The sequence below is a fragment of the Adiantum capillus-veneris genome, chromosome 26 (genome assembly GCF_014529385.1).
Source record: "Adiantum capillus-veneris isolate H3 chromosome 26, ASM1452938v2, whole genome shotgun sequence".
Lineage (NCBI taxonomy): Eukaryota > Viridiplantae > Streptophyta > Polypodiopsida > Polypodiales > Pteridaceae > Adiantum > Adiantum capillus-veneris.
In genome coordinates this window covers 109376612-109389508 of record NC_140956.1, presented here as the reverse complement: position 1 = coordinate 109389508, position 12897 = coordinate 109376612, and the positions used below count along the sequence as shown (strand labels likewise).

Below are 12897 nucleotides of genomic sequence, written 5' to 3'. Positions count from 1 at the left end.
TCTATCTTCTCCACAGTTGCTTGTATATGTATGTGGCATTGCACATGTTCTCTAGTGTCAGAGATCTTTTTAGAGTCGAGCGAGATTGGAGTCGAGGTGTCCATCGGATTGGGGGTAAGTCCGCGTCCTCATTGCATCTTTTGCTACCTATTTCTATAGTGTATCGGAGCCGTGGTGTCTTGAATGTCTTGGATGCTCAATGTAGGTTGATCCGGTGCTTTATTGGACTTGATTGAGAGAGAAGAAGCTTGTAACACGACGAGCACCACGTGCCAACTGAAAAGAATAGACTGAGATAGACGGTTAGCACTTCAAACAACTGAACAGAAAGTCAAAGAGAATCCACACGAGACATGGATGGCGGAGTTCCACTCCCAGATTGCAATGGCCCCATACGATGGCGCCCCTTTCGGTATTTCTTTATATTTCTTCAACAAGGTACAACTCTATGGCTCTACTCCGCTTCTGCATGTGGTAGAATCCAAGAGAGAGAGAGCCCACAACATATATTTAAAGGCCCTTGGTCTATACAAAGCAGTTACACACCCAAACAAGTTCAAAACAGCTCATTTGTATTTCAAACAATATTGTCAAACAAAGTTCAAAGAGTATCTTAATACGATTCAATCTTAAAATCATTTGGGTTGGTTTGTGTCAGCCGAACTTTAAGGACGACTGGCTTGTCGTTTTACTACAAAGTGATGGTGCGGTTATGAATCTGGATGGTCGCATCGTTCTTGTCATGCCAAGGCATGCCCAAAAGAGCATCACAATTGCCCAACTTCATGATGTGAAAATCTCCACGAGTTGATTGTACTCAACATCCATATGTTTTAGGAATTCGGGATGGATGAAATTTTCGGTGGCTCCTGGGTCGAAGAAGATAAGTGCCTTGAAGACATTTATCTTTCGATAGGCTTTGCATAGTTGATTGGAACCTTCTAGAGCGATGCCGTAAATGTCGGAGACAAGTCCCACAGTTTTGGTTCTCTTTGCAGATGGTTGTTCTGGAGGCGTATCCCCTTTAGTAGGACAATTTTTGTAAGTGTGTCCCGTCTAGAAGCATTCAAAGCATCGGCCTTCTTGGAGTAGGGCGTCTTGCTTGAAGGGGATCGGGGAGCACCACAGACAGAGAGTGAGAGAGAGAGAAGGAGACACACACTATGTGGGTGGGGAGACTCCAAAGAGTGAGCAGCCCCCTATACACTTATGCTATGTATAAGGTATACAAGTCAGTGGGCGCCCAGACTCTGGGCGGCCGGGCAAGGCACAAACGCCTATACCCCAACAACCTCCCACTTAAAGACGACTGTGCCTTTAAGCAAGGGAACCTAGTCTAAAGACTACAAAAGGTGAGGAAAACCGCTCTCAACCGATGCCCACTGGCTGGCTGTGATCGTGTGCATCCGGCTGTCCTGCTCCCGTGTAAGTCCATACACCACCAGATGTACCGCACACGTACTGCAAGTATGTACGCAATACCTGCATATCTCCCTCGTGCACTATGCCATCATCAGTCAACAAACGACTGACAACCCCAACTACAAATGCTCCCACTGCAGCTGCGATATCCGGTCTCAAGATCAACATCTCATACATGAGACCACCGAATGCCGATGCAATGCTAGCGGGCCCTGCTAGCTCTACAGAGCATGCATCAACATATATATCCTTGGCAATAGGCATCTCTGACTGACAAGGCGTGTCAGCCACATGCATCTCCTGATTGTCCGCAAAAGACGCATCAACCTGTCGTGCAACCTCAGAGCAAACTAGCTGCTCTAGGTGTCTGCTGGAAGACATATCCTGCACAACTATATCCCCATGCTCACTGTCGATCATAGAAAGGAATGACTGCATAATCGTTGACATCTCAGCCTCCTCTACAATCATCCACTGTAAACATGACCACTCAATCTGCTGTGACTCACTAGAGCTCTCATGCTCTAACTCCGTATGCATAGACTCTTGCACAACGTCCTCCTGTCGTGACTCACTAGAGCAAGACCGCTCTACCTGTCTATCCTGCATAGAAGTATCTCGCACAACTGACTCTCTGCTTTGCTCAGTCACTAGCAAAGCATGCATGTCTGACTCTGTCACCTCTCTGTGTGACTGCTCAAGTCGTGCCTCAACCGTGTGCACAACGAGCTCACTACTTTGCACTCCATGCAAAGCATCCTGCAACCCATAAGCAAAAGAGACTCGCCTGCTCTCTCGCTGTCTACCTGGCTGCATGATCATAGAGACAACACCGTCTCTCGCGTGATCCACATGCAATGGGTAACCTGTACCACTCTTGGCACCTCTCGCAATCACTAGCGAACCCAAATGCATCACAAAATCTCGCTCTCGTAGCGAAATCTGACATCCACAATCTCTAAGCTGACCAATCGAGATCAAACTCACTATCAAATCTGGTACATAGCGCACATGTCGTAACAAGTAAGATGCACCACTCGGTAATGACAGTCTCACATCTCTTGCACCTGCTATCGCATGCACCGATCCATCGGTCAAACGTACACTGCCAAGCATCCCGCTAGAATAGCTACAAAACCATGCACGATGCGGCATGACATGAAACATAGCATCTGCGTCTAGCAACCACTGCGAAGGGAGTGCACTATCCACATGTATAGCATCTCGTGCATAGCTCGAGGTAAAAGTGACATCCCCGTCACTAGTATACTCCGACACTACATGTGCCTCAACTGTCAAAGCAACTGATTCCATGGCATCACTACATACATCTCTGAGACTGCCATGTCTCCTACGATGTCGTATACGACGAAAACAGCGCCGTCTAACGTGTCCAGAATGACCACAATACCAACATGTCACCTGTCGGCGTGCTCGTGAATGTACATGTCTCACATGAGTCCGTGATGACTCATATCTATCATACATTTCATGTAATCTGCGCCAAAGTGCTCTTGAAGTAGTCTCATACATAACAAGAGCATATACAGATTCTGCAAGGTGCAAAGAGAGTGTAGATAGTGCCATCTCCTCTAGCTCCTGCCACTGATCGTCAGACATGTTTGAAGGTCTACCTACATCACCACTCAATGGTCGATGCAACCCTCGCTGTGTCAATGCATCAAGCATACACTCTCTCCATGCCGCAAAGTCTGACCCATCAAACACGCGCATCTGTGAGAGGTCACAATCTGATCGATCACCTGTCTCTGCCATGAGCACAAGTAGCAAGCTAGATAGCAAAACCACCTCACCAACAACACCTGGAAACTGTCTACAAATATGGCCAGAAACACAATGTAAAACGTGTGAGACACACTCCAAAATAGAGCTCCCGCAATGTCAATACAAGCCTCGCATGCTCTAGTATCACACTGCAATCTGTGAGCTAATCACCAAGCCCACACTGTGCGGTATCGATGCATACACACGCACAAATCTCCCACCTGCAGAGAACACCGCACGCAAATGCTGAGTGCAACCCGCAATCTCTACCTAGATCACATAAATGATACGCATAAAACTCTTGGGAAAATTTCGCCAGAGTTTCGACGCACAATGGCTATCAACACAAAATAACCATTGTCCTACAAGCTCAATACAATGAGCAATCAATGCGCATCAAACTACACTCAACATACATCAACGGAGTGACCGCGCATAAGCAAACGCCAAAAGATTTGCAATCCGGAAACTTGATCAATGCGAAAACAATGCTCTCAAGAGAGCTCACCGGCACTTGAAAGTGCTCGTCAAAATGCATGTATAATGGGCATCAACCATGCGCCATAACCATATGCAAACCATCCGCAAAGACCATGAATCCAAGCACAAAATCACTGCCAAAGTATCCTGTGAAAACCAGTGAAAGAAGCTCCACCTGTGTGCTCCAAAAAATTGCGTCTCTCAAGAGACTGCTTCGGTGGTGTGTAAGCACCTCCGTACTTCGTTGCCCAAGTCTACCAAAAAACCCTCAAACCACAAGCTTAACACAAGCTGCAATTGCATCTTCAGCTCAGAATTTATGCACTCAACTTCAAGCATCTCCCGTGCTTCCAAAAGTGCATCAAACTCGCACACAATGCAACAACAGAAAATGTGGAATTTCTTATACAGTCAGTTTGAGCTGAATATCAGCAAAACGGTGAGGAATTTGCAAAAAGTTTCTTCTGCAAAGTTGTAGACCATGTCAAAACGGATGTACATGGCCGACAGAATTCTCAGATATGCATTCTACAAGGAGAAAAACGAATCTGAAAACAGTGCTGCTGCGCACATAGTTTTAGGGCAGCACCTTCACTTACACACAATCTTCCACACTCCTTTCTGAGCTTCCACAAGAGCATACATCACTCTCAACTGAGCTCACAAGCTCCTCTCACCAAGGAAGCCGCAACGGCCTCCTCGACCAAGCTTGACCACACCAAGCTCCTAAGCTCCAAAGACAATGCTCCTCAAGCTAAAATCACTCTCCGTGAAACTCCGGGATCGAACTCCACCGTCGAGAGCGAGCGAGCTATCGCCTGGAAGCTCTCAAACCCGTCGTGCTCTCCGCGGTCACCATAGCTCTGATACCAATTGAAGGGGATCAGGGAGCACCACAGACAGAGAGTGAGAGAGAGAGAGAAGGAGACACACACTATGTGGGTGGGGAGACTCCAAAGAGTGAGCAGCCCCCTATACACTTATGCTATGTATAAGGTATACAAGTCAGTGGGCGCCCAGACTCTGGGCGGCCGGGCAAGGCACAGACGCCTATACCCCAACATTGCTGACATTGAGTTAAATGAGGCTTGACCACTTGAGTCGAGTTGTCGAAAGAACCCCGAGAAGTGGTTCGTTGGGGACGAGAATTCTTAGTGTTGGTCGGTTGCGCTTCCGTAGGAAATTCCAATTTTTCTTTCATAAGTTAGTAACCAACCGCAACATGATCCATGAGCTCTTGCATAGTAGATACTTGTTTAGAGAGACAATATTCCTGTGATGGTGATGGCAGTCCAATTGTAGAGCGCTCGCATTGGTCCTCCAAGGGAATCAGCTTGAAGAAAGACATTGGAAGGTAAACATCAAGGAACCTTTGGTTGTAGTCTTCCATGGTTTCCGTGGCAAGCATTTTCTAGGGAGGCCATGCAGCTTCGTGCAAAAATATTCTTGAAAGCCTACCAAGTCCTTGGAGCATGCGGCTGTGTAGCAATTGAACTCCACCACTGCATAGCATTATCTTTGAGAAATTCTACGGCTTGAGAGATCTTTGATTCTTTTGTGTAGTTCCCCAAGGCATAGATGTTGTCAAATTGTTGCGGAAACTGCAAGGCTTTCTTTCTATCTTTCACTTCAGAACTTTACTGTAGTTTCCCCATCCTTGAAATCTTTTGGTTGAATTGGTACACAACTCGAGGACGTGGATAGTAATAGGGAAAACCATACGCATTGTATCCTGGTGGAGGTGGGGGAGAGGGTGGCAACCGCGGTGGAGGAGGCGGTTGCAGTGGGTACACTTCAGGAGATTGAACCATATTTCGGAAAACTCCCCCAATAGGAATCAAAAACTAATTAGATTGTCGATTAGAAGCCCTTGTGCTTTCTAGTGCCGGAGGAGAAGGAACAGCTTAAGGCAACAGAGGCGGCAACATGTAATTCAAGTATTGTTGAAAGCTCTGCAGAACTGGGAGATTCTACTGAGGATGCCAGTGTAACAAGGAACGGGCGAAACGCAGCCAAACGTTCCGAAACGGCGTTCCGGACAAGTCTCGCTCCTGAAACGGTTGGGAACGGAACGCCATTCCGGAACGGGGTGTAACCAGAAGGGTGGTCCGAAATGGGGGGAATGGGGTGGAACAGGCGACGGAACGGCAGAATGTAGGGCGGAATGGGCAAAATTAGGCATTTGGGGGTAAAAAAGTAGGCATTTTGGGGCAGATTTGGGGGACATATTTGGGGCAGTTTGAGGGCAGATTTGGGACTAGGCTTAATGGAGGTAATTCAAGCCTTACTTTAGTCGACCGTTCCGGCCCCCCCTCCTCCCCGTTCCCATCTCATTCTGGACCCTCCTGTTCCCATTCGTCCCGGGTAACTTTGGAGGGTGCTCTGAGAGAATGTCACGAAGCTCGTCAAGGAGAAATTGTAGATACTCTGTGGAATCCAAAAACGCATCTTGCTCTGTCTATTCTTGGGAGGACTGGTATGCTTTCGGAAAAGCACACGATTGAAGCTCTGATATCACTGTGACGGGGACGGGGACCATGTGCCAATTGAAAAGAACAGACTGAGACAAACGTTTAGCACTTCAAACAACTGAACGAAAAGACTTTACACGGGACACAAAGTGGCGGAGGTCCAGTCCGAGACTGCAATGGCCCCAAATGATGGCGCCCGTTTCGGTATTTCTTTATATTGCTTCAACAGGGTACAACTCTGTGGCTATGCTTTGCTTCTTCAAGCGGTAGAATCCTAGAGAGAGAGCCCACAACACGTATTTAAAGGCCCTTGGCCTGCACAAAAGTAGTTACATGGAATGCAGTAGTTCTAAAAGCATCTGGTCCAAAAGCAAGCACTCAGAGGGCTGTCCATATAACGCTACCACGTCATGAGCAGCCAGCGCAATTCGTGGAACGTCTGTAGAGCTCCCATGTCATCAGCTTTTACGCAAGTTAGGATAGTGTGTGTGTGCGCGGGCGTGCTTTATTTTTAAGGATTTAGGTCCCTCGGCCTGTTCCATAATTTGTTGGGGGTTAGGATTTTCAATCCTTACCCAATTTATTATTTGGGCCACTCGGCGATGATCTGCAAGTTGGTAAATCCGTCTAGGGCTTAGGCCCCTCGGCCAGGATCTACAGGTTGGCTAGGGTTAGGCTCAGGGAGTCCTTACTCTCTAGATCTTCAGTGGCCTGACATGTCAGCAGTTTGTGACAAAGCTTGCTATTTTTTCCTACGTTTTCTCCTGTTTGGGCTGATTTGGGTATGTGTAGGCTATGCCTTGTCTACGACGTCCCCGTCTTCTACGCTTGTTTACCCCGACCCCTCTTCATCGAGGGGAACCCCATAGAGGATTAAGGAGATGGAGCATTGCTGGATTGCTTTGGTTTTCCCAGATGGAGTTCTGCCATGGTTTCTCGCAAGGGGAGCAAGCCTGCGGCTTTTGGATTCAAAGGAGGAAACATCTTTTTCGTCCTTCTTTAGAGATAGAATTGTTTGGACAACAGTGGGATCTTCTTCAACACTTGGGGAGCGGTTTCCTATGGCTGTGTTTCTTCAAGGAGAGGGATTGGCTGATTGTTGGATCTTTTGGAAATGCACGTTTTTTCTTGGAGTTGTTGATAGAGTTATCCCTATGTAGGACTTTACGTAGGCTGATATGGAGTTCCAGCCTTCTCTTGCACATGCAAATGTGGATTTTCAGCCCTTCCTGAAAGAGGGGTAGCAAGTTGATGACTTAGTTGCACCTTTGTACCAAGTTGCAGATTTTGGATGACAAAGGTGGATTACTTTCCTCCTAGAGAGAGTAGAAACTGCAAGGCAAGGTAGTCGGACTGCTTGTGAGCGGAGCTTGCAAGATCAATTGCCTTGCTTGTACAGTCTGTGTGTCCACATGCCATACAAAGAGCGCATGTGTGTCCACCTGCCGGGCATGTATTGCTACCTCAGGCTAGCAAGTCAGCAAGCACCTCTCCACCTCGGCCAACAACCGAAGCTCCTTGCCACATCATCAAGCTGCTTTAGCTCCTCAAGGATAGTTTGCTTAGCCAGAAATTGGTGACAACACGCCTACTTGTATAGGTGCAAATATGTGCCTAGCATTTGTGAAGGTTGACTTTGGCTTCTTTTGGCATATAAGAAATAAGGTGAGTAGAGGCCATCACTAAAATGAAACTTGGTGCATTAGGTGGTTAAAAATTTAAATGGTTTTGTAATAGCTTAAATTATCTCCTTGCTTGGACTTGGCAATAGTGTACTCACAGTTTCAACCTTTTTCAAGTAGTTATTTACACATCCCCCTTACTTAGTTATCAAACATGCAGGATATTCAGCTATTGTGGCAAGATCAAGTTAATGTATTCTTCTAGCTTAAATAACCGCGTAGAAAGGCTAAGAATGTGTAACAGTCAATTGAGAGATCTATTTCTTTCAACTTATTTCTTGTGAATGTATATGTTTATATTATATTTATTTAATTTAGTAAGCTGATCTTGTTAAAGAGCATTGGATAGTAAAGTGTCTTACTTTTCTCAGGCAATCGACCGATGCATATAGCCTTGGAGCATCACCAAAGACAAGTCCGTTCTCATGGGGTAGCAAATCATCTCCACAAAGAACCAACAAGAGGTGGCACAAATTTCCATCTACAGAGACTTTATGTGACAAAGAGGGTGGTGATGATGGACAATACTGGTCGCGAATGAGTACTTCGCCTAAGACTATCCTACCTTCATTAAACCACCATCTCTCCATTGATGGCATAACTGAGGAGCCCTATTTAGGCAATGAATCTGAAGACATGCCATCGCATATCATTCCTCTCCTGCCTTCAAGAGAAGAAGAGAAGACTCAAATTAGTATAGAGACTTCTGGACAGTGCAGCTGGATGCAAGCAACATTCAATGGTACGAATTGTAATCAATTGATCTTTTGAAGAAGTTAAACTCAAGACTTGGAAAAAATTTATATAGAACTTTGGAACTTCAGGTGTCAATGTGATGGTTGGAGTGGGACTGCTATCATGCCCATATGCGGTGAAGAAGGGTGGGTGGGGGGGAATGGCAGTGTTGGTGCTATTTTCTCTTATATGTTGCTACATGGGTCACCTTTTGCGCAAATACATGGACAGTCAACCCCTGGGCATACTTACCACGTACCCAGACATTGGACAGCTTGCACTTGGCAAGATGTGTCGCACAATTGTGTTGGTACGTTTGATTTTATTTGACTGCGATCTCCATATTTGGTAAAAATAATGACACAAACTACTAATGGTTTTTGTTGTTTGCAGATGGTTCTCTATGCCTAGCTCTATGTAAGTTCCCAACCCATTGTTAAAGGCAATTCTTGATAATTGAAAAAGTACATAATTATCCCACTTATATTATGATGATTATTGCAAATGATAATGCAGGCGTATGGTGTGGAGTTTCTCATACTAGAGGGAGACAACTTATCCAAGCTTTTTCCAAACTATCGGTTTACAATGGTTGGAATGGACATTGGCTCATATGCGATCTTTGCTATTTATGCTACAATGGTGATCCTGCCTACTGTGTGGTTGGAAAACCTCAATTGGCTCTCTGCTCTTTCGTGTGAGTATCCAAGAAATAAATGCATGGATAGTTTTTCCTGCGCATCATCAATGCTTTTGTTGCGTGTGTGCAAAGTTGTGTACGTCTGCGCGCTCAACATGAGTGGTGTAGGTGTGTGTGTGAGTCTATAATTATTTTTAATTTTGTGGTTGGTAGTCATGGGAGTCGTAACAACAAGCCTGGTGATGGTTCTCGTGGTTTGAGAGGGAACTGTCGACGGAGTTGGTTTCACCAAAACAACCAGTATCGTGAATTGGCGAGACCTTCCCTTGGCAGTGGGTGTTTATTGTTTTTGCTACTCAAGACATGCTGTTTTCCCAAACATCTACTACTCCTTGTGGGACAAGAGTCGATATACCCTCCCTCTCTCTCTCTCTCTCTCTCTCTCTCTCTAACTGTGTGTATATGTAAGTATGTAGGTATCTATATATATAGATATGTATGTGTGTAGGTTATATGTATGTGTGTAGGTGTACATTGTATGTGCTTTAATTATAGTCTTCAGTTGAAAACATATCAACAACCACCAAAAAGATATTAACACCACCGTCTGATAGTACTTCTTAGAGAGAAACAATAATTATTCATGACAAAATGTTAAGCTCAATCAAATAATAGCATGAGACTTTAATCAATGCATGAGTTCTTGATTATGAATAGCTAGTAAGAGTACACACTCTTACATTTACATACATACATAAGCGTGAGTGCGCGCTTACACTATACGATGGTGGTGTTAATATCTTTTTGCTGCTGTTAATATATTTCCATTTGAAGACTATAATTAAAGCACATACAATGTTAAGGAAAGTTGTGTTTTTCTTTACCTCGAGTTGATTTTGTCCCTGTATTTGTAGCTTTACCTTGTGCTTCTTCTCCTATTTTACAATGTCAGTGGTGGGATTTCGCATGTTTGGAGATGAGACACTATCCCAAATAACATTGAACCTGTCGAAGACCAACAAAGCAACCTATTTCGCCCTATTCCTAACAGTAAGTAGCTCCTCATACTGGCAAAGAGCATTAATTGAGCTTTATAGTACATCACTTATACACTTATATCCTCACCTTTATCTTTTGGTTATGTTTTTAAACTTTGGAAATAAGGCAATGATGACTTTAAGTGATTATCTTTAAAAGCACTTCACTCATTTCTTCAACACCTCTCTCTCTCTCTCTCTCTCTCTCTCTCTCTCTCTCTCTCAAGCACGCGCGCACACACTATGTGACAAACATACTCCTCAGGTAGATACACAATTAAGTGCTTACTTCTCTTCCTTAGCTTATACATTAAAGGCAGGCCATTTAAAATGATTTAACATTTTTTATACTTGTTTGTTTGTGTATACAGATTTTGAACCCGTTGACAAAATATCCTTTAAATCTGAGCATTTTTCTTTGATTCTTACCTTAAGTTTGTACAATTATTGAATTGAATGTAGCCCTCGACCTTAGCACACATTTGCTCTTATTATAACCCCAATTGCAGATGGGATAGAAGAGCTCATACCTACGGAGAGTCTTGGACCTTGCCAAAAAAAAGCATTAAAGATGACACTGCGAACACTCCTTGTCATTTCCAATTTGTGTGTAGCAACTTTGGTGCCTTTTTTTGGTGAGTATATGTTCGTGCAATTTTAGTTACTTTCTTTCTCTACGTTTGAGTAATTTTATTCACTGTTTTTGGCAGGATATATGATGTCGTTCATTGGTTCAGTCCTCACTAGCCTTGTGGTGAGTTTTTTTGCTATCAAACCTTTAGCATGCTTGATTTGGATTAATGTGTATGCCCACGTGCTTGTTTCAATTTTGTTTTTATACTTTAGACTTACATCAACATCAAACAGTACTTGATTTAGATTAATGTGTATGAAAGTGGAATTGGAGCTGATCTCTTGAGACAGCTAATTCCAGTGTTGAAGGATTTCAGCTACTAGTGTGGGAAGATTTCAGACAGCAGACTGGACAGAAATCAGAGACTAGACTGAAATGTGGATACTGAAATAAGAATTAGACTTATAGACTGGAATAAGGGTCAGATTCAGATTCAGATTCAGAAGACTGGACGAGAAGTAAGTATCACTGAAATATATGCCATGATTGAGATTACAGATCAAGATTACAACGAATATGATTACAGAGGGAAAGTACAGCCAACAATACTGCCACTGATGCTCAAGTACAATTATAGCCCAAAGTGCTAATACAAGTGATAACAATTGCCAATCCGATAATAATGTAATGGGCTCTATTTATACACTTCGGGTTTACTGTAGTAATTACTCTAGTAATTACTAAGTAATTCGCTGCCCATCTTCTAAGAACACGTTCCCACATGGTGATTATCCAGCCGTCTACATCCTTCCTTTCTTTCTTGAATTTTGGTAAGATTCCAAAATTTCTGAAAAATTCCCTTATCTGATTCTGATGTGAGACTGAAAAATCCATCGTCTGGTTCTGATGTTGGGATGCCAGCTTGACCACATAGAGAATGACCATTCAAAGATTACAAGTAGGAGTTCAAGAAGGACCAAGGATTGCAGGAGGCAGTGGAAAAGGCCAAGGTGGAGCTCTCACCAAGCCAAGGTGGAGCTGTCATCAGACCAAGGTAGAGCTGTCATCTCTCCCTGCCTGCTGAGAAGAAAAGTCGCCACTGAATTCTGAGATGGAACTACCCAGTTTCCTTCCATTGGACCGTCTTCCTTTTGCCTTTGCTCTTTGACCGGGATGGTGCCTGAGAAGTCCCAGCACCAGCATTCTCCTTCTGAATCAGTCGGTAAATGACCTCCGATCCCGCCGATCTGTGGTCATCTCTACCTTATAAGGCGTGAGAGAATGATAGGTTTTGGTGTCAGGATCATAGAGTGTACACCTGTCCTTGCTCAGTCTGGTTTTGGCCAGCTTATGACAATGCGAAGCAGTATGGATCCATCCTTCTGGAAGAGACTGATTTGTTTTGACGCGAGCTTCGAAAAGAATCTCAGCCATCTCCCTGTACTGCGGTGCCAGACCCGGCTTTGCTGCAATGTCTTTTTCAGGCAATTTGGAAGATTCGACCGTGAGTTGTAGCAACTGATTAGTAATCCTGGTCAATCCTCTGACTTGAATCTTCCACTGGCCCATACACAACTGAATCTTATGCAGCTCCTCTTTCATTGCCTGAATGTCATTGATTTGGAGAGCATCATTGAGCAATGTCTGCCAAGTCTTCCATTCCACAGTTGATCGCTCATACCAATCCTGAAGCTCATCAGTTATTTTGAAATATGTGAGTCGATCAACTGGTTCTTGATGTTGAGGATACAGCGCTGGAAAGAATCTTGGCAGCTCAGTTTCTCTTGTTGGAACAGCATACAAGAGAATTGGAGAATTAGGCACAAATTCCAGGAAATTGAGAACAGCCTGGTTTTCCTGTTGCATCATCTTTCTGGTGATTCTTACTAGCTGGAACAGGGTTCGGAGAGCAGTTGCCTGTGCTCCTACTGACATTCGCGTTTGAGGTCCTCTGCTAGTAGCTGTTTGGTCCTCAAGAATGGCTTTGACTCTCTGATCCAAAACACCTATGGCAGCTTGCATTTGTACCAGAACTTCCTTGAGTTGTACCCTAACATCCTTCATGCAGCGG

At 44.4% G+C, this 12897-nt stretch overlaps 1 protein-coding gene across 1 annotated transcript in view; it reads left to right on the top strand.

Moving 5' to 3' along the window:
• The window catches only part of LOC147423991 (amino acid transporter AVT1C-like), a 90405-nt gene that overhangs the window by 42491 nt on the left and 35017 nt on the right, over positions 1 to 12897 (top strand). Inside the window, exons 2-10 of the mRNA XM_086501046.1 lie at positions 8212 to 8582; positions 8665 to 8721; positions 8850 to 8885; positions 8969 to 8992; positions 9092 to 9272; positions 10130 to 10265; positions 10624 to 10645; positions 10735 to 10887; positions 10963 to 11006. Coding sequence (XP_086357172.1) covers positions 8212 to 8582; positions 8665 to 8721; positions 8850 to 8885; positions 8969 to 8992; positions 9092 to 9272; positions 10130 to 10265; positions 10624 to 10645; positions 10735 to 10887; positions 10963 to 11006 — 1024 coding nt within the window. The remainder of the gene's footprint in view (positions 1 to 8211; positions 8583 to 8664; positions 8722 to 8849; positions 8886 to 8968; positions 8993 to 9091; positions 9273 to 10129; positions 10266 to 10623; positions 10646 to 10734; positions 10888 to 10962; positions 11007 to 12897) is intronic.